The sequence below is a fragment of the Euleptes europaea genome, chromosome 14 (genome assembly GCF_029931775.1).
Source record: "Euleptes europaea isolate rEulEur1 chromosome 14, rEulEur1.hap1, whole genome shotgun sequence".
Lineage (NCBI taxonomy): Eukaryota > Metazoa > Chordata > Lepidosauria > Squamata > Sphaerodactylidae > Euleptes > Euleptes europaea.
The window spans coordinates 37,375,608-37,401,436 of record NC_079325.1 but is presented as its reverse complement, the minus strand read 5'-3'; the positions used below and the strand labels follow the sequence as shown (position 1 = coordinate 37,401,436).

Genomic DNA, 25,829 nt, shown 5'->3' with positions numbered 1-25,829 from the left:
TTTTACCTCAAAGGCCACTTATGCATGGGAGGATTTGCTGCTCTCTAGATATACATTTTCCCCATCTGAATTCTCAAAACTCTGCATGGGGGGTTATTTTTGAGTTCTGAGAATTAGGATGGGAAAAACGTGTATCTAGAGAGTAGCAAATCCAAGGCAAAACCTCCGATACATAGTCTCCACTTTAGCTTCACCCATCCCTGCCAAAGAGAATTCAGCACCCTTGAAACATGGCAATGGATCATGATATTGCTAGCCTGCAAAATACTGCATCAATTCATGGAGTTCTATATTAGCAGCTATGATAAATCAAACTAAGCCTCTGTGTTCAGAGGCAGTATACCTCTGAATATCAGATGTTGGAGACTGACCGCAGAGCCCTGCTATCTCCTATCTTTCCCTCACACTGAGTTTTCCGGTGGCATCTGGCCCGCCACTTTTAACAGAATTCTGAGCTACAGGGAACTTGGGGCATACTGCCCTGTCCTGGAGAGAGGCACCTTAAGACAGCACAGGCATCTGGATGTTACACACACACAAAAAGCCCCATAGTGCTAAGAAAGGTGCTTGGACCTGATCCCTGAAATGGAAGATCCAGCCTTAAATTCTGAGGACCTGGAAACAGATCCTGCCAGATCAACCTCATCACTGGCACAAACATCACCTGTTGGCCCAGTGCCTTGACAGCACAACCTTGGACTCTCCTTCGAGCCCAGGCCTAGCTGCCAATCTTCAACCTGCCCTTGATTATTGCTGTAATATGTTGCTCCAAAGGGAGTTCTAGGCTCACCCTGATGCCTCCTGAAAACCCCCATTTCCAAAACAGGATGCAGACCAAACTTAGATAAGGACACCCCCCCCCCCATGCCCAGCCTCAGCTAAGCCTTGCTCCAAATACTTCTCCTTTCTAAGCCTTTAAAGCAGATACATTGTTGGTGTTTTCACAGCCATGAGGGCTAGAAGCATTATTTTTATTTTATTTTTCAATAAGAGCAGCATTTCATGATTAGTTAAGTTTAAAAATAGCTCAGGGTCTCTTGGTTGGGATAGGGGGGAGCAGAGACAGAGAGGGAGGGGAAGAACACACACGCACACTCACAAATACACTTGCTTTAGCACAAAGATGACCAAGTAGGCTCAGGGCATTTTCCAGATCTGCAAAAAGCAGACGGTTGTACCGATCCCTTTTGGCCCTTTACGTTGCACCAATGCAAGAAAGAGGGAGCCCGCACCCCCACACTTGCCCCGCTAGGGAGCATGCTGGACGGTCTCCCTCACATCTGTCCCCTTTAGGAAATAAAACATCCACACAATCCCTGGGTGCAAAAGTTAAGTCAGACAGTTTGGCGTCTTCCCTTTCCAAGCTCTGGGGGAACCTGTGCAAGAGCCCCCCAAGAAAGCAGTGCCAAGGCAGCCAAGCCAGAAAGTCAACACAGTAGAAAAGGGTTCAAATATCCCCCAGCTGGGGTTGGGCTGCTGTCAGAGGCAGCGTCTCTTCTTGCAAAAGCATTCCATAGCAGCCAAGAGAAATCTGCCAGAGTCGGGAACGTGTTGCCTGTCCGCTGTGGTGCCTACAAGGCTCCTGTGTTAGCACCTTCTGCCCCTAAGCCAGGCCAGTGATCTTTCCAGGAACCAAAAGAATTGCATGAAGGGTTGGGGGGGCACACAGTTCCTCCTCTGTGGGTCTGCTGCTGGAGATCATGCCGCTAACATCCATCTATGCTCCCCATCAATGCGGCCGCTGGGTCCAGGCCAGCTCCTCTTTCGTGGGGCTCGCTGGTAATATGTCAGCACCCTCCAGGACAGACACTGAAGTCAGATGCTGGCGAAGGCCTCGCTGGCAGGGCTTCAAGATACTCCCTCGCCTCCTGCCACCTCGCTAAACAGGGAGCAGCTGCTGCTCGACGGAGGGTCAGGCGAGGGGCCGGGAAAGTGGGTGCCAGGTGGGAGGGAGTCTGTGGTTTAAAGCCGGGAGGGGGGCTGTGTCCCCCTCCATTTTTCAGCAAAGTGTGTCGGTATTGAAGGAGAGCTGAGCCTGCGAAGACAGGCAGAAAAAGAGTCCCGATTGAAAATTGGAGCCAATTGCACTTAGCAACCAACAATGTGGTTACCTGTAGTTTAAATCAACGCACAACCTACAATTCCTGCCATTGCTTGCTTGACCTCCCATTCCTTCTCCTTCAAGCTCCCTCCCTATCTTTGCACTTGCCCTTCCACACCATTTCCTGCCCATCAGTCCCAATCCCACTCTTTCACTGCCAATCCTTTCCTGGCAGCCATCTTTGCATTTTCTCCATGTACCTTTTGTTTCAATCCTGGCTGTTCCGATCCACCGTCTATCCTTCTTCTTTCAGCCACCTGGCATCCTGACCTTCAACTCCCTTACCGCCACTCTGCTCCTCTTTCCCTAATGTCAGCCTCCCTGTATAATGGCGTTCTTTGGTGCTGTAGGACCTTCCTTCCCCCAACCCAAGTGGTTTCTTGCCTCCCTGGAAAAGCACAGGTCCACTATACACACTTTCCCCTCCCCACAAGCTTGCTTTCACCCCTGCTCACCCGCTCTTCCTCAAAGCTGATCAGTCCCTCATCGTCCGTTTCCAGGTCCTCGGGCTCCTCCACCACTAGGGCCCGTAGTTCAGTCGGGGCAGCCCGGGGGCGCAAGAGGTTCAGCAAGCGTTGCAACGGAGACTCCACAGAACAGGCCGGGCTGGTCTCCTGCTGTTCCAGGTTATCGCTCTGCTTCTTGGCAAAGTTCACAAACACCTGGGAGGGGTGGGTGGAGGGGATCAGAGGGAAACAAAAGGATCAGGAAGTCAGTTTCAGGACCACTGATCTGTCTCCAGGATTTGGGGCAGAGGTCCTTCCCAGGCCTGCCCTCCAAGTGCGGAAACTAAAACTTACAACCCAGCCAGAGAGCCCCTTGCCTCAAGGAACCTCCCTGACCCTCCTCCATACTTACGTTGTCCAGCGTGGTTTGGCTGACGGAATAATCTTCAATGCCCAGGACCTCCACCACCTGCTCCATCTTGCTGAACACTTGGGCTAGGGAGATCTGCTCGGACTTGAGCTGGTACTGTACCTTTGTGTGATGCCTTTCCTGGGAGAGTGGGAAGAGGAAGGGAAATGTCAGTGGCACAAGGGATCCTGCTCAACTTTTCTCGTTACCTTCCACTCGCCAATATACCAAATCCAAAGCTTAGAACAGCTTTTACATCCCTACGGTTTCAAACAATGCCAATGGCTGTATTGACTGGGCATTATGGCCAAATTCCAAAAGATCAACGTTTTAGCATCTGTGGAATGTCTGCTCTGGAGGGCTTTTACCACTACTTATTTGAATGCCCTCTAAACATAGAACCCAGGGCTAAACTTCTTGGTTTCTGGCCTAAACACTTGTCCTAGTGCTGAGAAATTAGTATTTTTGTTAAAAGACACCAATGGGTTTGTTTCTTATTGGACTTCCCTGTATGCTCTGGCGGCAAAGAAAATAAGGTCCAATATGGTTGCTAAGAAAGCTGATCCTTCGAGTTGATTTTAATCGTTGCTAGGTCCCATTGGCCAATTGGGACACCACTGCAAATTTTAGTTCTTATTTCTTTGTATGCATCAATTTGGCATAGTTTATTATGTATATTTATTATCAATCCAGCATTTTATTAACCTCTTATTTCCTTTTATTATGTATCAGTGATATTGTTGACATGTTCGTAATGGCCTTTGGCTAAATGCAAATAAAAATATTCGACAATATTTTGAACGCCTCTACGGGGAGAAAATAATTCAACAGACCCGGAGATTGGAAACACTTCGGAACAAGAAAGCACATCTACTTTGTTCTTTAACTTTTCTACTGCGATGCAGACCTTTAATACTTTGCAGGACAATGATTCAGCTCAAACCTAACCCCCTTCTAACTATATATTACTCTTCCTACACACTTGACACTAAGAGACACTGTCCTTCAGTGTTACTCCTCTGAAAATGCCTGCCACAGCTGCTGGCGAAACGTCAGGAAAGAAAATACCAAGACCACGGTCACACAGCCCGGATAACCTACAAGAACCAATGAACTCTGACCGTGAAAGCCTTCGACAAAATTTTGCAAATAAAACTATTCATTACGTTACCTTCCACACCTGCATCTTCACATTAGCAAAAGAGAAGCATGTACTTCATATTTATCGCATCCGCCAAGAAACTTACGGGGTTCTCCTCCTCCCTTCCCAATTTTATCCTCACAACAGCCTACAACTGGGCTTTAAGGTAGAGGCTGGGCAGGAAGTGAAGCCTCTCTTGCTGGAATAAGCCTCACCTTGAGGATAGCCTCTGGGAAGTTCCTGTTGAAGAATCGCACCACCTCCTTGACGTTCAGGCTGGATTTGGTCCGCACTGTGATCATGTATCCATCCCCAAACCTGGCCAGCATGAAGAAAGTCAGTCAAGGATCCAATTCTGCCACTTACATCCCCACCCCCCACGAAAACACAGAACACCCTCCTATGAATCTGCCCTGGTTTTGTTTTTACAATTACAACAAATTTTAGAAGCATAATCAGTAAACAAAAGGCATGTTGCAATCATATCATAAAGAAAGGGTACGTGTGTGTATCCCAGGAGGACGTATATTCATTGCTCATTAATTGCTCATTAAGAAAGGGTAACCAACTTAGTACAAAGCCTCTTCTTTTGCCTTGTCTTAGCAGCACAATTTAAGTTATACTTATACATTACTGCAATTTTCTGCATCTGCTCCTTAACTTACTAACTGGAGGTCCATTTTTTAGGAAGATTCTTTTCAGAACAGACTCCAGACTTTTTGGAGTGCTCCAGATCAAGGCTAAACGTGCCCAAAGACCTCTAGAGTTTTCTGCAAGGCAATGCTACTGTTGACAAGTGGCAGTGCCTACTGACTGCAAACACCATGTGGCTTTCACACTTCAATTTCCCCACCAACCTCGCTTTATTTTTCAGATGCCAAGAAGGTGGCTGGAGGATCCAATTTGTGGCATTGTGGTTGCCGGCCTTCACAGAAGCCTTGGATGCTTCAGCAAATGTGCTGCGTCCAGTAAAACAGAGACTCACAGGAAGCACAACCACAGGAGCCTTGAGAGCCAGATTGATGTAGTGGTTAAGAGCGATGGACTCTGATCTGGAGAACCAGGTTTGATTCCCCACTCCTCTGCATGAGTGGTGGACGCTAGTCTGGTGAATTGGATTTGTTTCCCCACTCCTACACATGAAGCCAGCTGGGTGACCTTGGGCTAGTCACAGTTCTCTTAAGGAAGACTCAAACTGGCTCTGAGAGCTTTAAGTGGTGGAGAAAGTCGGCATATAAAAACCAACTCTTCTTCTTCTGCTCCTGTTCTACAAGGCAGTGAGATGATAGGATCCTTGCTCACCCACTAAGTATCAATGCAGCTCTGAGCAGAACCTGCAGGTCTGGAAGGGCCTCTCTTCCCCCTCCTTTGTCATCCTCTCAAATACCTGTTTTTCAGGTGCTGGATGCTGCCAAGACATTTCAGGCGTCCGTTCACCATTATCGCCAGACGAGTGCAGAGGGCCTCACATTCTTCCATGCTGAGGGAAATGGAAATGAAGGCATCAGCCGGGAACCGGCTGGGTAGATCCCCCTGGGCTCAAGTCACACATTTAGTCTTCTAGTTGGAACAGCTAAGCCCATGCTCCTATTCATTAATCTGTTTCGCGGCTTCAACAGTTCCCTCCCCACCACCCCTCAGACAGTAGGAACAGGGCACCCCCAACCTGTGCGATGTCAGCACCACTGAACGGCCAGTTTTGATGATGTCCAAGATGAGGTTCCACAGAAAACGCCTCGCTTTGGGGTCCATACCAGTAGTTGGCTCGTCCTGCCAGGAAAGGGGCAAAGAATTAGCCTCTCCCAGACTAGTATCTCCAAGATTTCCATCACTGATACTGATTCCAACAAAGCCTGAGCCAGGGGCTATGGGTCCTAAAATATGCATTTGTAGGGTGGAAGGGATCTAGGAAAACCTGCTCCCTAGATCACTTATGGCAGATTTGCACAGATATATGTTTTTTTGATTGGAAACCTTGTACTGCTTTTTAAAAATGCTTCCTCTGTGAATAGGAACTCCCACACACACATTTAGTTTGCCTCTTTTTTGGTGTTGTGATGCTTTGGTTCTGTCATTAAGTGCTACCATAGTACAACTGGATTCGGGACACATATGAAGACACAGCATAGGACTGTAGCCATAACTAGGAACAGAGCACAGCAGTACAACACACTATTGAAGCATCAGTCCTGCTTGATAGTCACTAAGGGCTGTGCGGACATGTGCATTCAGATATTTCCAAGGTGAAATTATGTCCAAAATTTGCTGGCTTGTTTAGCTCAGGGATATCTGACATGGCAAATGGCAATCCCAAAACCCCAGATTTTTTAAAAAAGGTACATCCTAAAATTTCAAGATTGGGTAATTTTAGCCTCAGAGTAGACCTGGAATCTTGGTCTGAATGCCAGGTCAGTCACCACTGCTTTCAATGGGCAGTAGACCTGGCCTCCGGTGAGAGACAAAAGTGTACCACCAACTGAAAACAGTGGTGGTAGACCCAGCCTCTGCCTACCGATGCCTTGTATCCCTGACCCCCTCCCAAAGTACCCAAAACAGAGTCCTGAAATTGTATCAGTACTCCCAAAATTTCAGGATAACAACAGTCATGCCTTTTCTGAAAACACCAACACCAAATTAAAAGGAAACATTTCGAAGGGCACACCCATGGAGCTGTGCCAGGCACCTGGCCCATATCTCTGTCCCTCACCAAGAAAATGAAGGCTGGATAGCCAATGAGGGCAATGGCTGTGGACAGCTTTCTCTTGTTGCCACCGCTGTAGGTGCTAGCAGGTTTGTTTGCATATTTGGTTAGTTCTAGCTTCTTCAGTGCCCATTTCACCACCTGAGAAAAGCAGAGGACATCAACACAAACGTTTTCAGTATCTGTTTAATCCAAAAAAGCCACCACAAGCAACTCCGTAGCCACGATCAATAATATGGGTCCATTATTTTACTTCACCGGTGGTACTGCCACTAACTGCTCTACTCTGGGTCACTTGTCATCTTCTAGCCAGCGGGTTTTGTTGTAGTTAAGAGTGGTGGTTTGGAGTGGTGGACTCTGATCTAGGAAACCCAGTTTGATTCCCCACTCCTCCACATGAGCGGCGGAGGCTAATCTGGTGAACTGGATTTGTTTCCCCACTCCTACACATGAAGCCAGCTGGGTGACCTTGGGCTAGTCAGACTCTCTCAGCCCCACAACCTCACAGGGTGTCTGCTGTGGGGAGGAAAAGGGAAGGCGATTGTAAGCCGGTTTGATTCTGCCTTAAGTGGTAGAGAAAGTCGGCATATAAAAACCAACTCTTCTTCTTCTATTTGTCTCTGGATTGTATGATCTTTCCTTCCTATTATTAGATATATATTTTAATGATGAATCTGTATTTGCATTTTAATATTTTATGGGAAATGTTTAATTCTTTAAGTTATGTTAAATTATGTTACTATTTTTAATGTTATTTCTTTTATTTTGGTGAAAATTTTACCTTATGTATTATTGCTATGGCTTTTTTTGGCTAATGCAATAAAGACTTGATGATGATGATACTTGCAGCAAATATTATCAGGAACTGAAATGTGTTAATTTTCATTACATGATCTTCTGGCCATGCGTGCACATATACACACTACCTTCCTTGATTGTCAAGTTGTCTGAATTGGAACCTTTCCTTTCCCCCTTAGAAGCTCCTTGATTCATAAATCTGAGCTGTCTAATTCTAAATCTATTAGTTAAAACCACCTTGAAAAACAGCTGCAGCTTGGATTTACAGAGAGTTGCAAAATACCCCTTCTGCATACCTGGATCCAGCTCCAGCTGAAAGACTCACCCCCCCCCCCTTCGAGCTACCACCCATCTTGCATGAGGCCAGTGGAAAGCTACAACCATACATCCATCCACTCTGCCTGCACTCAGACCTTGCTAAGATCAGCACGTGTTATTATATTTATATCTCTATCTTACATTGCTATAAACTGCTGTAAAAAGGTAAAGGTAGTGCAAGCACCAGGTCATGGGGTGACGTCTCATCCTGACATTTACTAGGCAGACTCTTGTTTACAGGGTGGTTTGCCAGTGCCTTCCCCAGTTATCTTCCCTTTACCCCCAGCAAGCTGGGTACTCATTTGACTGACCTCAGAAGAATGGAAGGCTGAGTCAACCTTGAGCCGGCTACCTGAAACCGACTTCTGTCGGGATTGAACTCAGGTAGTGAGCAGAGCTTGGACTGCAGTACTGCAGCTTACCACTCTGCGCCATGGGGCTTTATAAAATGCTGCAAGGAAGGGCAATCTGAGTGGTTACCTCATGATCTGGATGTGAAGACACAAGCTTGTCTCCTGTAATATATTTGCATTTTAACTCCCCCCCCCCAGTCTTTCTAAAGGAAAGGGGAAAAAAATAAGCTGGTAGATAAACAGCTCAAGGCAGCGTCACATGCCCTTACTGTGCTGCTGGCTTACCCGTTCCTCATCCTTCCAGGGGATGCCTCGCAGCCGGGTATACAGCTCCAGGTGCTCTTGGGCAGTCAACTCATCAAAAAGCGCGTCAAACTGTGGACAGTAGCCCAAGCTCTGTTGCACCTGGAGAAGCTCCTTCAAGATGCTGCAGAAACAGAGGAAGGGGTGGGGAGATTTGCAGTTACAGAAATGAAAGGAGAAAGGTACAAAGTGCAAGAAATGAGGCGAGAAAACCAAACTACATCAAACACCTGCATAGAAACTGAAAAGGCATAATTTCCACCAGTTTCCAGAATTACATGATGGCTGAGCAGGCTGTTCCTTATGGAAGATTATACCTTTTGGGGAGAAAATGTGGCCCTAACTCAGAAGAGCTTTGCTGGATTTGACTATGGCGGATCCATCTGTTCCAGCATCTTGTTTCTAACAGTGGCTAGCCACAGAAGCATCGGTGTGAGTCAACACCGAAACCATCTCCTCAGGCTAAAAGCTGAGCCTCTAAGAACTTATCACAACTATCTGCATATTTTTTAAAAGGAAGGAGATGTTAAAAAAAGGTAAAGGTCCCCTGTGCAAACACTGGGTCATTCCTGACCCATGGGGTGACATCACATCCCGACGTTTCCTAGGCAGACTTTGTTTTTTTTACGGGGTGGTTTGCCAGTGCCTTCTCCAGTCATCTTCCCTTTACCCCCAGCAAGCTGGGTACTCATTTTACCAACCTTGGAAGGATGGAAGGCTGAGTCAACCTTGAGATGGCTACTTGAAACCAACTTCCGCTGGGATCGAACTCAGGTTGTGAGCAGAGCTTTTGACTGCAGTACTGCAGCTTACCACTCTGCGCCATATCTGCATATTTTTAAAAGGACGGAGATGTCACATCTACATTAGAGGATGTTTCCTTTTATTAAATAGATACGGTCATGAAAGGTAGATTTGCCATGAAAGTAAACTTGGAATTACCGTGGTAGTATAAATAGGGATTTTCACACCCTATACATTTTGTTACGCATTAGTTGATTGTATGAGCCTACGCCAATGGTTTTGGTATAGTTTTGTATATGAGGTTGTTGTACATAAAATGTGTTCATTGAATTTTTTTAAATAAATCTTTTTTTTTAAAAGAAGCCCGAAAGTAGGGCATGAAGGCAACAGTTCTCTCCTGTTGTTTATCCCCAGCATATGGTATTCTGAGGTATAAAGCGATACTACTTTTCAGCCTTATACATAAGAGTTACCACTTTCTGCCCAGGCCCCTGGAAAACAGGGGCTGCCATTCAAAAATAAACACCAAGCCCGCATATGGATGTACCTGTGCCCATTGACAAAGGCTTCCCCACCGGTTGTGCTCTCATCCCCTGTCAGCATCTTGAAGGTGGTTGTCTTCCCAGCTCCGTTGACGCCCAGCAGGCCAAAGCATTCCCCTGGTCTGACGCCCACACACAGGCGGTCCACAGCAAGTATGCGCCCAATTTTGCGGGATTTGTACACCTGGCACACAACAAGGGAATGACATACAAGTAGAGCCAAGTGAACAATTTCCTGGCTTGCATCATACACATCGGGCTACTGCTGAATTTGCAAAGGAACTCCTTTTCCTGGCTGGTGATTTGTCGGCTTCCTCACCTGCCAGGAACCTCTCTTTCCCCTAACTCACACACCAGTAGCTCCATCCCCCGCCAAGTAAAAGTGCCTTTACCTTAGTAAGGTTCTCAATCTTGAGCATGTCATTGTCAGCATCTCCACGCAACACACGATGCCGCTCATTTGCAACATCCACGTCATCCTCGACAGGCTTGGTGGACACAGGAAGACGCCTGGTGCAGGGAGAGAAAAAGGAAATGGAGAGAGGCTCTGGGCGTACAATCACCTTTCCTTCCCCTCCCCACAACAGACACCCCGTGAGGTAGGTGAGGCTGAGAGAGCTCTAAGAGCTGTGACTAGCCCAAGGTCACCCAGCTGGCTTCAGGGGTAGGAGTGGGGAAACCAACCCAGTTCACCAGATTAGTATCCGTCGCTCATGTGGAGGAGTGGGGAATCAAACCCGGTTCTCCAGATTAGAGTCCACCGCTCTAAACTGCCACTCTTAACCACTACACCATGCTGCCTCTGAAGACATAGGCTATGGAAGACAAAGCCTATAGCCTGAAGGCCAAGGACACAGACTCACACACCACCCCAAGTCTTACAGCAGGGGTTTCACACCCCACTGGGTACTCACTGTGGTTTCCGGAAGAAATTATACTGGCACATGATCGTAATGAAAAAGCCCACAAAGCCTTCAATCGTCATGGCAACCAAGCCTCGCGTGACAATGTCCCATTCAAAGGGTGACTTCATCTTGTCAAACTGTCCTGGGGAGAGGAAGTCATGAAGGCAGTCACAAAGGCAGACGGAGCCAACACTGAAAAGCACTCGCCCCAGCTAAAGAGGCAACAGCTCCATCGTACCTAGATCCCAATTCAGCTAAGACACCAACGGCTATAAGCGAGGCCAGGAGGAGGAAAGGCAGCAGTCAAGCATCCTTCCATGCTGCCTGGCCCAAGACCACAATGAGAGTCTCCCTGAGCGTGTAGAAGAATAATTGTTTTTTATACCCCGCTTTTCTCTACCAAAAGGAGTCTCAAAGCGGCTTACAATCACCTTCCCTTCCCCCTCACAACAGGCACCTTGTGAGGCCGGTGGGGCTGAGAGAATTCTGATAGAACTGTGACTAGCTCAGGGTCACACAGCAGGCTGCATGTGAAGGAATCAAACCCGGTTCTCTAGATTAGAGTCCTCTGCTCTTAACTATGTTGGCTCCCATGTGTCATCTTGTTAATCTGGTACGTGAATCGCTGTGGTTTTTTTTTAAAATAAATGTGTGTTAATTTGTATTACGGTTGGGGACTTTAGAAGCTAATGTTTGGCTGAAAAACAGGCTAAAATATACAACAGATAAAGACAGGAAAGCGCAAGGAACCTGTGGATTGTTCCTGGAGTGGAACTCGCATGGATTCTGCTCTGGAACCAAAAAGCCCCATCTGACTGTTCTGTATGCACTTTAGCAAGAGACAGCGCTTTATTTTGAAAGCTGATGGATGCCAAGACTAAAACGTGAGCTAAGCCCCCCACCCACCCAGCAATTACTCAGCAGAAAGGCATTACACTCTGCATAGGCTTGAAAGTTACTTTCCCCCAGTTATTGTACCACATGTTCCCAGACTAAATCACGGTAATAGGGACAGGGACAGGGGCTGAGACCCTGGTTCTAACACAAGCCCAGCAAGAGGCAGAGATCAAACAGATGCATAAGGAGCTTACACGGGTTAGCAAACTTACCGATCTTGGCATAGTATTCGTTGATGTACTCATTGTAGGCCATCTCCATCAGCCCGTGGCCCAGGTTATAATTGGGAAAGATCAGGAAGCAGCTTTTTAGGTAACTATTCACCACCTTTAGGTCCTATTGGGAAAAACATATCCAGATGGATCAGACCAAAGGTCCATCTCACACTGCATCCTGTTCCCAACACCATCCAACCACATGTCCCCAGCAGTCACACATGATGTACACAGAGGCCAAAGCCTGTGTTATTGTCCCCCCCCCCCAGCAAGTGGTATTAAGGAGGTATGCTTCCTTTGAATGCTAAGTTTCATAATAAATACCTTTATTTATAACAGGTAGCTAAAGGGTATTGATAGACCTGTCTTCTGTCTTCTACTTGCTAAGAGAGTGGACATTCCTACTTCCTGTGGCTGTGAGTTCCACACTAATTATGAAGAATACCTTCCTTTTTTTCTGCCCTGAATTTACTGCCCATCGATTTAACTGGATTCCCCTTAGCTTTTTTTAAGGAGCCCATGGCTCCTGCAGTCCGCTGGGGCAGGGGTCTCTTGTGGCTGATTATTTATAAAGTTTCTGCTGGCTGGCTTAATGATCTGATGTCTTAGACTTTCTGTGATTTATCTGGTTACCCACCTTAGGTCCCAACTGCCTGGGGAAAAAGGTGGGCTTAAGTAAATAAAAATAAAATAGTAATTGGGAGATGGAGGAAAAACGTTCTCTCAATCCACTTTCTCCACCCCACACCATTACAAGCCCCTTACTTAGTTATTTTCTTTTGAACTGAGAAAACCCAAACTCCTTAGCATTTGGTTCTTGTAGGTTATCCGGGCTGTGTGACCATGGTCTTGGTATTTTCTTTCCTGACGTTTCGCCAGCAGCTGTGGCAGGCATCTTCAGAGGAGTAACACTGAAGGACAGTGTCCTTAGCATTTCCTTGAAAAGAGGCTCTCTACCTCTGATCATTCTGGTTGCTGTTTTCTGCACTTTTCCCAGCCCTGTGACACTGCTTTGGAGATGTGGGTGACCAGATATAGACAATTAAACAAAAGGCCTGCCAACCAATTGCATCTGCTAAGAGATGGAATGTACTGACCTGGATGGACCAGGCTAGCCTGATCTCATCACATCTCAGAAGCTAAGCAGGGTCGGCCCTGGTTAGTACTTAGATGGGAGACCATCAAGGAAGTCCCAGGGTCTCTATGCAGAGGAAGGCAATGGCAAATCACCTATGTTAGTCTCTTGCCTTGAAAACCCAATTGGGTTGTCGTAAGTCGGCTGCGACTTGACAGCACTTTACACATAACACACACACACACGAGAGGGAATGACTTGTCTAAGGACACACCCTGTGATTTTCACAGCCAGCCAGGGATGGGAATGCAGGCCTCCCCTGGTCCTTGTAACCAATACGCTGACTTCCCACAGAGTCTAAAGTAGAACCAAGGTTATTCTTATGCCCTCTGGCAGAATCTCACCCACCTTGTCGTGCTCAAAAAGCTGCAGCAAGAAGGTAGCCACAGTGGCAGTGATGCCGATGAACAAGTTTATGACGATCAGGAAGACATAAGCTGAGCTGGGCACTTCAAACCAGAAGGAAGCCGGGTACATGATGGGCGTAATGGACCAGCTGCAGGAGAGGGGGGCAAAGGTGGACATTCAGAGGCAGATCTATCAGGCCCTGGCCTACAAAGGAGCAGCAGAGTCTGCCTAAGGTTACTCTAAAGTTCCAGAACCACAAATATCTTACCCAAATTTTGCTAATGGCAACGGCACCAACATACCCATAAAGCAGGAAGAGAGAGAGCACGGCTGGAAAGTTGGTTGGAGAGGTATACGCTGGCAGGTCAAACACAAAGAGGATGATGATGCAACAAGTAGCTGGCACCAGGTAGTTCAACTGCAAAGGAAAGGAAAGGCGAAAAGCACTTTATACCACCCGAAATTACACCAAAGACCCTCCCCTCTAGCTTAGGTTGCACTCCTCACATAGCAGTTGTGCAGGACATCTGGCTTTATCCATCCCTGCTATCGCCTTTCTAGAACAGACCTCCCCACCCCAAACAAGCATCCTTGGGATCGTACCATGTCCCAGACGTAATTGGCCAGCCAGTAGATAACTGGGTTGCAGCCGCTCACAAACTGGAGGTGCTTGGCTTTGGTGGACTTTTCTGCCACCAAGAAGACCACGAAGCTAGCCGGCACAAAGGACATGGCCACGATGATGAAGATAGCAATGACCACGTCAGTGCCCTGGAGGCTGCGATTGGATGAGGCAAGATTGGGAAAACATTCATTCAGGCATAATCACATAATCAGTTGCAAACTATGGGGGAAGATTAATGCACACACTCTTCTAAACCAGGGATTCATCCTTTAATGGGTTTTAACTACCAGAGCAATCATCTGCAGGTTCAGCTAAGCTGATGCCGGTCAGTTTTAATCAATGAGGCCGAGCACCAAGAATATCCCAGATTATTTGTTCGGGACTTTTTGGTTCTGGTACGTTTCTGCATTGGATTATTGGACAGCCAAAGCAGTAAGAGCACTCGACTAGGTTTGCAGAGATCTGGTTTAAAATCACCAGTCTTCCATTTATCCCATTGGCTGCCTTTGGAGAAGACACACTTTCTCAGTCTCACAGGGTTGCTGGGAGGGAAAAAAATTGATAAGGCCATCCTGAGGGGAGGGGCTGAGGCTCAGTGGTAGAGCATCTGCTTGGCATGCTGAAGGTCCCAGGTTCAATCCCTGGCATCTCCAGTTAAAGGGACTAGGCAAGTAGGTGATGGGAAAGACCCCTGCCTGAGACCCTGGAGAGCCGCTGCTGGTCTGAGCAGACAATACCGAATTTGATGGACCACAAGGGTCTGATTCAGTATAAGGCAGCTTCATGTGTTCATGTGAGCTTCTTTCAGGAAGGATGGGACAGAAATATGAGGAACTGATAGTACTAGTGTGTGAAACAGAAAAGATTCAGAAGAAAAAGCCGAATGCAACTGGGGGAAGTGGTGGTTTAGGTTACTTTGCTGGATCACCTTTCTTCAGAGGGTCATGGCTTTTGGGCAGTATGTGCATTTATTTACTGTTTGCCATTGTTTAAATTTTTGATCTTATGTTTCTATTCTATTAAGTTGCTATAAAATTCTTGTTTTACACTGAACATTCTTTTTAAAAAATCAAGTTTGCAGGAAAAATTATTAGAAAGTGGAATAAAAATTAAGTAAATCAAATACAACAATTAAAAACATTAAAACAGATACCTACAGGTAATCCAAAGAGAGACTGGCACTAGTCTTGTTCATCGGGTGGTTGGTCAGGGTGATACCTGGAGCACATAAGAAGAGCAGATGTTGAATGAGTTTTCTTTCAGTCCCTTACTAGTCCCCACATAGGCACAGAAAACCAATCAGCATCAAGTTTCTCGTAGATGGATTCCCTTGAAATGGCATTACTGTTCCCCATAGCTAAAATCGTTTGAGCAAATTCCAAGGCTCAGATCAATTCTCAATCAACTCGGTTTCTGTATGACTCAAGAGCGCCTTCCAGTGACAGAGAAGACAGAAGGGGCACCGTGGCCTCCAGAGCTACAGATTTAGTAAGTCAGCAACTACATGGATTTTTACCATTGCAAATCAGAAAAACATTTGGAGACCACAAAGCTACAAAGAAATCTAACTCAGCATCACTTCTGATTTCTGTTTTGAGTCTTTTATGCTGTGTGAGACCCCTGTTTCCAGAGCTATTCACCATAGGCAGCCGGATTCCCCCTGCTTTTGGGCAGGTTGGCGCGAAGGATGGCATTGTTGAGGGTGTTGAGGTAGGTAGGCATACTGTGGTACCCCTTGTTGTTGTAGTAAACCTGGGGGACAAAAAGAGGGAGAAAGAGGGTTAGCCACAATATGCTATTTTATCTGGGGGTCTTTCAACAAAATTCACAGTGTGGGACAGGAGGTATAGAGTGATACCATGCAACAGACAATTATGCTGATATCAAAACTGCCATGCATGCACTCCATGCTCAGAAGATTTAATTAGTGTGAAATGCAGTGGTGAGATTGCTCAATGGTGATTCTTCTAGGGAACCCGATGGTTTTGAAGGAGTTTTGAAAGAGTTACCTGGGCTGCGAATTGGCTTCTGGGCTGAATCTGAAATGTGGGTTGTTAACTTTGGAAGTACTAAACTGCCTAAAATGAGGGCACCTAAAGGGCCACTTAGTCCCACAAGAACCTGCCCAGCAGTTGAGAACACCTACAAAGATCCTCCTTTGAATGGATAGCCAGCCCCTCAGGGATGAAGCCAGGTAGACTTCTTTCGACCAAAGCATTTGTTAAATTTTGGTCCTTAGCTGCTTTACCTATTTGTCATCATTTGTGTGATATTTAGGTTGAGTATCCCTTATCCGGAATGCTTGGGACCAGAAGTGTTCCATATTTTGGATCTTTCCGTATTCTGGAATATTTGCATTTACATAATGAGATATCTTGGGGATGGGGCCCAAGTCCAAGCACAAAATTCATTTATGCTTTATATTCACTTTATACGCATAGCCTGAATGTAATTTTAAACAATATTTTTAATAATTTTGTTTACACTGACCCACCAGAAAGCAAAGGTGAGAGAGGCTTGACGTGCTGCTGAGGGCCTGTTGAGTAATGCCTGCATGTTGGCTCAAAACTCCAGCTTTCAGGTCATTCCGGTTTTTGGATGTCCGGTTAAGGGACACTAAACCTGTAATTATGTTTCATTTTATGTTGGCTTTAATGTTGTTTGTACTCCTGAACTAGCCTTTTATGGACATCAGTCTTTAACTGCTGGATCGTTCGATGGTCTTGCGTGTATTGATACATCATTTGTGTTTCATATTGTACCGTATATATGTACCGTATATATACCGTGTATAAGCCGACTTGCGTATAAGCCGAGGTGCCTAATTTCTCCCCCAAAATGGGGAAAAATTAGGCACCCGCGTATAAGCCGAGGGTCGGCTTATAAACCCTCCCCCCCCAGCAGGCTTACCTTATCCAGGTGCGCAGGCAGGCGGCGGGGGCCCCCCCGTGGCCCAGGAGGCCCCCCCAGGGAGCTCCTGGCCGGGGGGAGCCGCGCGCGCCCGGCGGCGGCGCGGCCTTCTAGTGACCGCAGAAGGCCCTCCCAGGCCAGTCCTGGCCGGGGGGAGCCACGCGTGCCCGGCGGCGGCGTGGACTTCCAGGGGCCACAGGAGGCTCCCCCAGGGCGGTGCCGGCCGGGAGGAGCCGGGCATGCCCGGCGGCGATGGCGGCGCGGGCCTCCAGCAGCCGCAGGAGGCCCTCCAAGGCCGGTCCTGGCTGGGGGGAGCCACGCACGCCCGGCGGCGGCGTGGGCCTCCAGTGGCCACAGGAGGCCCTCCCAGGCCAGTCCTGGCTGGGGGGGGGGGCCGGTGGCACGGCCTTCCAGCGGCCGGGAGGAGCTGGGCGCGCCCGGCGGCGATGGCGGCGCAAGCCTCCAGCGGCCGCAGGAGGCCCCCCCAGGGCGCTCCTGGCCAGGGGAAGCCACGTGGGCCCGGTGGCGGCGGTAAGTTCCCTCCTCCCTCCCTCCTACCATATTGACCTGTGTATAAGCCGAGGCCAGCTTTTTCAGCCCTTTTTTGGGGCTGAAAAACTCAGCTTATACGTGAGTATATACGGTAAATTGTCCCTGGAGCCCTTGGCTAAGAGTTGCAGTTCATAAACCTTTCCACTAAATACAAGAAAACCAAGTGGCTGTCGTACCTGGGCCGTTCGCCGGACGGCAATTTTCCGCACCATGGGAGGAGCTTTGGCCCCAAAGGAAGCTGGAATGGACTTCTGGATATTGCCAAAGGTCATTGCACCATACCTGGGGAAAAAAAGAAGAAGCACATAAAGGTTCTATAAGCGACAAAACCTTTAAAGCACAAGATCCTTGGCCTGAAGCATAGGGATCTCCCTGGGATCCCATAAGAACATAAGAAAAGCCCTGCTGGTTCAGACCAAGCCCCATCAAGTCCAGCAGTCTGTTCACACAGTGGCCAACCAGGTTGGCCAACCCCTCAGTCAGAGAGCAAGGTAGTGCAGGCATACTCCCCCCCGCCCACACACACACACACCTGTGCAGCCGGAAGCGGTCTGATGTATAGAGCAAGTACTCAGAGACGTTACGCCCTGTGATGTCCACCAAGATGTCTCCCGTCACCACTTTCATCTGTGGTGGGTGGCCCCCAACCCCACTTGGGCAGGAGAAGCCAGTGCCTTGCATAGAGCAAGTACACTTCACCGGTTCGTGGACGATGCGGGGCAAGGATGGAGCAGAAGTGACCGCCTCTGTGCAGAGAGAAAAACACACAAGCAGCTCTCAGTCCAAGGTTCTTTTGGTGTGCATCACTGTCAGAGCTGGATAACAACACTCACATTTCTGAAGTGCAGGTCTTCCAGGCAAACATGGACATTATAGCAGGGGTGGGGAACGTCAGGCCCGGGGGTTGTTTAAGGCCCGCGAAATCATTTGGTCTAGCCCTTCGTGAGTCCTGGCAGATCTCTAGCTCAGAAGGATCTAAGAATGGCAATCCACCCCCTCCAGCAGACAGGAATAGCCTCTATTCAAGGCGGATGTGAGTTTGTTTTGCCGAGAAAAGAAACCTTTTCCCCCCTTGCAGGAGTCATTAGCTATGGAGCGGCTAGGACCGCCCAAGTAACTGTGTCAACCCTTTCCCACCCGGGCCGTGGATAAAAGTATTCCCTCTGTACTACAAAAGGACTGGGGGTGGAAGTGGCGACAATGGAGGGGTTAAAGGGGGCAGGGCCAGAATGTGCACGCGGGGGGGGGGGCGAATTCTTAGCAAGTGTGTCCTCATTTCATCCCTGCAGGTGGAAGTAGTAGGAGCCAGCTATAGAATCCGGTCCCGACCGGCTACGCCCGGCTGGTGCAACAGACCATCCTGTGCCACCAGGTGGGCGAGTGCGCCACTGGTTGGATGCCTGCCCGCTTGCCCATGCAGGGGGTGTCATCTGGGGCAGCTGCCTGCTTGGGCAGCTTTTTAAGTTGATAGTTTTGTATGGCCCGCAAATGATGTTATAAATATCCAAATGGCCCTTGGCGGAAAAAAAGGTTCCCCACCCCTGCATTACAGCTAGCAGTCCAGCCCAGTTCTCCAAGAACTGGATCCTGCCTCACATAACCTCCGACTCAGCTGGTGGCATGCCTCACCTTTGATGGTGGAGGGATAGGTGGTGGAGTTCCAAGCCCTCAGCAAGTCCTCGTCCAGAGAGAAAGGGTAGTCAGAGGGAGCCGGGGATGGGGGCGGTGGCACGAAGTTGGAGAGGGGCAGGCCCTGGGTGAAGGAGTCCACACACATTGCGTCAAAGTACTTGGCCGCCAGCATCTTTGACTCGTTGCTGTTGAGGTTCAGCGTCTGGACCAGCTGGTCTAAGGTGCTGTTGAAAGCTGTCTTAAGCACGCAGGTGGCACCCACCCCTGAGGGCAGGTGAAAAGTCGCAACCATCTGTTGGGGGCTGGCATCGGGTGAGAGCTTTAGCCTGAAAAGGGGGAGGGACTGATTAGGAAAGAGGATGTTCAGAACCCTCAGGGGTAGGAGGTTTCAGAGGATCCAAAAGTAGGTGTAATCTAGCAGTTAAGAGACTGAGTTAATAATCTTCAATCCCCGGTCTGAATCGCACTTGACAAAAGCTCAGTGGAAAGTCACTCTTTTGGTCAGCCTCCCCCCACCCCATTTGCCACATTAGTATAATAATAATGGCCTACCTTATAAGACTGTTGGAAAGATAATATGCATATGAAGTGCTTTGTTTGAAATAATAATTGTTTTTCATTTTTGAGGGTTCAGCTCCACTCAACTGAAAAAGGACTTAAGAATTTTCATGGCAAACAAGGCAAAAAAGTTAACCTAGCCTCATCTGCATCCCTTTTCAGCAGTGGCTGGTAGCCCCAAGTTCACAAGCTGCCATTTCCTATTTGCCTCCATGATTTAGTTTTCAAGGGTATACTGCTCCTGAATTTGGAGACTTCTTCACCATTGAGACAAGTAGACATTGGGGGAACCTTCCGTGCACAAACTGGCCTAACCATTTCCTTAAAGCATTCTAAAGCAAGTGGTCATAACCATATCCTGTGGCAATGAATTCCTTACTTTGTTTGATTGATGGATTAATTAGCTAGCACACATAAACTCACAGGCCCTGCAACAGCAGCAGTTTCCTGGAGGAGGTGCAAGAAGCCAAACATATGAAGAAGGTTTCTTATGCCGACTTTCTCTACCACTTAAGGGAGACTCAAACCGGCTTACAATCACCTTCCCTTCCTCTCCCCACAACAGACATCCTGTGAGGTAGGTGGGGCTGAGAGTGTGACTAGCCCAAGGTCATCCAGCTGGCCTTAAGTGTAGGAGTGGGGAACCAAATCCAGTTCACCAGATTAGCCTCCGCCACTCATGTGGAGAGTGGGGAATCAAACCCGGTTCTCCAGATCAAAGTACACAGCTCCAAACCAAACCACTACACCACGCTGGCTTTTGCCTGGATATCTTACAGCCACCAACACCAGATCCTAGGGGAAACTCCCAAATTAAAAGGATTGGGGCTGCCTTGCCTTTCTCCCTATCCTTTCTTATGTATAAAGCAGTTTTGTATGTTCACTGTCCCTGTTTTATTGGCTTTAAAAAAAGGTTAGATCAATTCACAGAGCAAGTGCCCTATCAATGGCTATTAACTACAACAGCTAAAAGGAACTTCTATGTTCAAGAGAGTCTACCTCTGAACACCAGTTGCTGGGGAGAGCGGAACCGGGGGGGGGGGGGACCTTTAGTCTCTATGCAGCTTTGTTGACATTTAGAAACATCTGGCAGTCCTCTCTTGGAAACAGGATGCTGGACTAAATGAAATGTTCCAGCCAGACCCTTCTACTCTCATGCTTTCTGATCACAGAGAAGTTTGCAAATGGCAACTCCCCTTCCTTTGAAACTTTTCCAAAAGCCTTCTCAGAGTGCAGGGAAAAGAAATACCAAGATTCTCACCGGTATTCGTGCCGCTCTTCATTGGCATATGGGATGAAGTTGCCTTTGGGCTGGGTGTAGTTGTGATACTGTGATGGTGAGAGGACAAGGGGAGGCAGGTCTCCTGTGGAAATGAAAGAAACATCTGTCAACAGCTGTCCTGGAGTTCTGGGTTATGCTTAAGGGTGCTAAGATGCCCAAGTGCTGACAGGGCAAGGAGAGGGCCAAAGCCACCCAGAATGGATAAAGGCAAGGGAGGGTGTTCCAGGTCAGCCTACTCTGTGCATCCCCCCACCCTCCCAAAATGCACCCTGGCTTTCATCAATTTCCAACCTTGCCACTTTGCTCAGTTAAGAGAATGATGGTTGCTAGGCAACCTGAATTAGACCCAGAGGCTGTCACCAAGAAAGAGACTTCATGCAATTTTTTTGCAGAGAAGCAGCTATATGAATTTGCCTCCTCACTGCAAGGTCACCATTCACCACATACAGGAAACATTTGTTTGCAAAGGACTCCTTCCCACCCATCACAACCCCTCCCCCAACACCAGCTCATGAGATTGAAGGAAAAACTGGAATCTTGATATGTATACCCCTGTTTCTGTTCATATTAGGAATCCTCAAAACAGCCAGATTCACCTCTTCTGTGGCACCCTCTGGGCACTCCTGGAAAAGATTACTCTGGGATAGCCTACCTTCAAATGACAGGATACATTCCACAAGTGGAAAACTATGGGAGGCACACTCCCACGCAGAATGCTCATGTGCATGAAGCATGTGTGCAAATGCAACCCTTGCTTCCTAAATAAAAACTTCAGTAGCACCCAGATTAGAAATGCTGCTGCTGGGTTGGGGGAGGGAGCTGAACTTATTTGTACACCAATTTTCTACACAATACCTTTTAAATGTGTCAACTTGGCTGGTCACGATCTCTATAGCACCCTAGCCTGAAATTTCTCAGTCCCCCTGCATTTCAGGGTGGTAGAAGCAAAGACCATCCCAGGACAACTGGCATACATACCTATCTCAGGTACAGAAAGGGCCACTGTCATAGCCACGCAGACAAAAAAGGCAGGCAGAAGGATCTGGGAGAAAAGGGCTTTGGTGTTGCGCTTGGCACAGTGGAAGCGCTTGACGATCAGCCCGTGGAACTGGCGCAACTTGAGCCAGGAGCCCTCCAGCTTGAAGCTCCCTTGCCCTGTCAGCAGCACAGGCTCCTCCAGGTCGGCCTCTTGATCTGCAGCGGGGAAGAGTAAAAGGGAGGCGCAGGAGAGACTGAGGCTCTCTCTCTCAAGCAGATATTAAAAAGAAATCTATCATAGGAAGATATGCTGCTCACCCATACTGAAAATGGCACCTGGGGACAAGAGAAGGGGCCCTCAGTTTCAGAAAGGAAGGTCCCTAAGAAGGCTACAAGACCAGTAGGAGTGGAACCCAACAAGGTGGTACATGTCTCTGTGTTTGCTTAAATCCTGCTTTCTTTGCCTGCTTGCTTCTTCCCTTCTCCTCCCTGTCTCCCCTACTGTTGAAATGTAGGGTCAAACTACACACATGGCTCAGTATTCTTGATCAGATCCCCAAATATGCATTTAAACTTCACAAGCAGCTGTGAGGAGACACGGCAAAATGGATAGAAGGGCAGGGTGTTGGAAAGGCAGAGAAAACGGAAATGGCTCTCCCAAGTTGTGGTTATGTTCCTCCAGGTGGTATCGAGAGGTTCTAACGAGGGAAATGGCACAGGGGGCAGGCGTAACCCACCCTCTCCACAGTTTCACGGTCTTAATTCATATCATCCCCCCCTCTCTCATCTCTTTTTTGCAAGCAGAATACACATATGAGGATCTGATCATGGATTTGCAATATTATGAAGTTTGGTACTTAAATGAAAGCTCCTTGGGGCAGATACCTGTCATTTTGTGGCTTATGCGACTCACTAAAGTGCCAGTGCACATTACTATTTATGTGCCATTATCAAATACCATCTCTGTGAGGCAAGCTTAGCAATCTTACTGGGTATTAGGGTGTGTTCCAATAGTAATTCCATTTCATTCAAAACAGACAAAACACACACAGAAAAAAACAGATTTAAAATCAAAGCTATTTCCTGGGGAATAAACATTGTCTAAAGTAGCGGTTCCCTAACTTTTCAGGCCACCGCCCCCTTGGTTCCACAAACTCAACCCCAGCGCCCCCTACCCTATCCAACAACTCAGCTGAAGGGGCTCACCTCTAGCACCCTCCTGCTGCCCCCTTGCCTCTTAGTGCCCCTTAGGTAATCCCCCCCAGGGGGTGGTACGTCCCACTTTGGGAACCACTGGTCTAAAGCTTCAGGTCATCAAAAGATATAACATATGCCCCCCCCCCCCCAGTCTCTAAAGATAAAAAAGGTAAAGGTAGTCCCTGTGCAAGCACTGGGTCATTCCGGTGACAGCACATCCTGACGTTTACTAGGCAGACTTTGTTTATGGGGTGGTTTGCCAGTGCCTTCCCCAGTCATCTACACTTTACCCCAGCAAGGTGGGTACTCATTTTACCAACCTCGGAAGGATGGGAGGCTGAGTCAACCTTGAGCCGGCTACCTGAAACTGACTCCCGTCGGGATCGAACTCAGGTCGTGAGCAGAGCTTTTGACTGCAGTACTGCAGCTTACCACTCTGCGCCCCCAGTCACTAGAACCAAAGAATTTGGTAGTGCAATAATACCCACCTTCCCCCCACCCCCAGTGATAATGCAAGGTCTCTCACGTAGTGTGTTACAAACCTTGCAAACTGACGTTATCAGGGTCTTGCGGGTTATCAAACAACGGAGAGTAATCCCCATAGAACTCCGAATAAGCCCCACCTTCATCGCCCCGGATGGAGCCCGCCGAGGAAGTGGAGCACAGCGACGTCTGAGACTGGGCCAGCTGGGAGGAGGCCAGTAGGTTGCCGAGGTCCATCTCTGGCTTCTCAAGCATTTCTGCAGCCGGATGAGGCTCCCCATTGGCCTCAGGCTTTGGGCCCAGCTGGGGGACAGGCAGCAGAAGAGCATCTTTCTTGGACTCTTTCACATCTGCAAGGGATAAAAACTGTGAGGCTCACAAGAGCTGGCTGGGGGATGGATGTCTGCTCTAGTTACGCAAGGGGTCAGTGGTGGAAAATCATGCCTGGAGTACATGAACAGTTAAAATATGGCTTTAGCAAACACCAGCACTCAGTTCCCTGAGACGCTCTTCCCACTGTTTAGCTTTCCATTTGCTGCCACCTGTGCCCCACTTCTCCCTGCGCTGATGCACCAAGTACCCTGCCAGGCAGTTGGCCAATGTGGGGAAAGGTTGTGCCATTTTCATCTCAGGCATTCAGATGCAGGAGTCTCTCTTTCCTCATTGGTTGTTCACCTGCCTGTTTACTAGCAGTGGTGCTGCTTCCTTCTGCTACACCTGGAAAAGATTACTGCCCCTCCCACCACATCTGGCTTCTTTTTTAAAGCTGCAGCTGTGACATCCCATGGCTACGGCTCAGTAGGAGAGCACCTTGCTTTGCATGAAGTCCTGGGTTCAATCATCTGCATCTCCAGTTAAAGGACATCTAGCAGCAGGTGCTGGGAAAGATGTTTCTCGGTCTGAGACTCTGAGGAACCACTGCCAAATGTTCAGCTAGATGAACCAACTGTCTGATTCAAGATAATCATACCCCCATCACTGGCGAGCTCTTGTGACCGTGAAACAAGAACTCTGGTCCTCCTTACCCACATCACTGTTCTCCAGCGACTGATCTTCCTCTGAGACTTTAAGGAAGACTTCCTCCAGAGTGGTATCCATCAGCCCAAAACTAGTCAGGTCCAGGTCATCCAAGTTGTGTTCCAAGTGCTATGAACCAGAGGAAGGCAAATTATCTCCAGAGCTTCTGGCTAAGCCTACTTTAGAATTCACATGGTCCTTTCTGCCCCCATTATGCTATTTTAGATCAGCTGAGAGATCCTCTTAAGCATACCATTTTTACACCAAGCATGAACAGGAAAACTACAGATGCTCTTGTGCATACCCTACAATTATGCAACTTGTAACGGAAAGCATAGCAAAGTCAGAGACTTTGGAAGCATCTGCCACACATCTATTTGAATTGCTTTGCTGGTGAAGAGTGGTGGTGATCATAAACCAATAGTAAATTATTATTTTAAAAACATGTTTAGCTGTTAACAGGATTTTAGCAGGATCTAACTCACATGCCTATATGAAGGCCTGAGGAAAAAATGGTGTGGGGGCAAAAAATTTTGCCTGCTTTTCTCCCTAAGAACTTTTTTAAAATTCCAATATAAAAACTGGAAATTTTGGTGAACAGTGAAAGACTTACAGAATATTTTCTCTTTTGGAATGTGTGAAATGTTTTTTACAAAAAGTTTTACTCATTCAAAATGCACAGAATGATTTTTATGTAGCACATTCTACTACATCAGAAAATGATAAATCCTGTGTATTGCAGACACATTTAATATTTTCAGTGCTATTTAATTTACTTAAAAGATTTATATATCACCTTATCTCAGACTCAAGGCAAATATATTGTTAAGATGTAACTACTTTAGCTACAATTGTATATGATAACACTGTTGAAAACTTCCATTTCTCAATGTTAAAAACTTTAACATGATATCTAAATATGCTACTAATTCTGCTAAGACTGTATGTATCTGGTCAAATATGCTATCTTACTACAATTTGTTTGCTTTCTGGTTTGAACTTTTATTTTTTTTCCTACCTCTTAAATGGTAAAAATTAAGATGCATGTACTACAATAGCCGAGAGTGTAGCAATTTGCAGCTCTCTCCCTAGTCCTGAGTATACTTATGACTTTGATTGTAGAAAACTAAGGCTAAGATTTCATTAATATGCTAAAACAGTACAATTTTATATGCTAAGTTATAAATGATGCATTTTATGTTCTTAAAGCAGTACGGTAAATTTAGGTTTGATAAGTAA

The 25,829-nt window shown here is 47.5% G+C and overlaps 1 protein-coding gene across 1 annotated transcript in view; it reads right to left on the bottom strand.

Moving 5' to 3' along the window:
* Positions 1–1,916: 1,916 nt before the first annotated feature.
* ABCA2 (ATP binding cassette subfamily A member 2) overlaps positions 1,917–25,829 on the bottom strand; it is an 86,821-nt gene continuing 62,908 nt past the window's right edge. Inside the window, exons 26-49 of the mRNA XM_056860221.1 lie at positions 24,599–24,719; positions 23,633–23,923; positions 21,894–22,103; positions 20,895–20,997; positions 19,073–19,401; positions 17,976–18,189; positions 17,620–17,725; positions 15,622–15,733; positions 15,139–15,199; positions 13,960–14,134; positions 13,659–13,774; positions 13,357–13,504; positions 11,871–11,994; positions 10,771–10,903; positions 10,249–10,366; positions 9,862–10,040; positions 8,553–8,694; positions 6,805–6,939; positions 5,764–5,867; positions 5,485–5,577; positions 4,313–4,415; positions 2,960–3,097; positions 2,557–2,763; positions 1,917–2,035 (exon numbers count right to left, since the gene is read on the bottom strand). Of these exons, the coding sequence (XP_056716199.1) occupies positions 2,000–2,035; positions 2,557–2,763; positions 2,960–3,097; positions 4,313–4,415; positions 5,485–5,577; positions 5,764–5,867; positions 6,805–6,939; positions 8,553–8,694; positions 9,862–10,040; positions 10,249–10,366; positions 10,771–10,903; positions 11,871–11,994; positions 13,357–13,504; positions 13,659–13,774; positions 13,960–14,134; positions 15,139–15,199; positions 15,622–15,733; positions 17,620–17,725; positions 17,976–18,189; positions 19,073–19,401; positions 20,895–20,997; positions 21,894–22,103; positions 23,633–23,923; positions 24,599–24,719 (3,498 nt within the window). The 3' untranslated portion in view covers positions 1,917–1,999. The remainder of the gene's footprint in view (positions 2,036–2,556; positions 2,764–2,959; positions 3,098–4,312; positions 4,416–5,484; positions 5,578–5,763; positions 5,868–6,804; positions 6,940–8,552; positions 8,695–9,861; positions 10,041–10,248; positions 10,367–10,770; positions 10,904–11,870; positions 11,995–13,356; positions 13,505–13,658; positions 13,775–13,959; positions 14,135–15,138; positions 15,200–15,621; positions 15,734–17,619; positions 17,726–17,975; positions 18,190–19,072; positions 19,402–20,894; positions 20,998–21,893; positions 22,104–23,632; positions 23,924–24,598; positions 24,720–25,829) is intronic.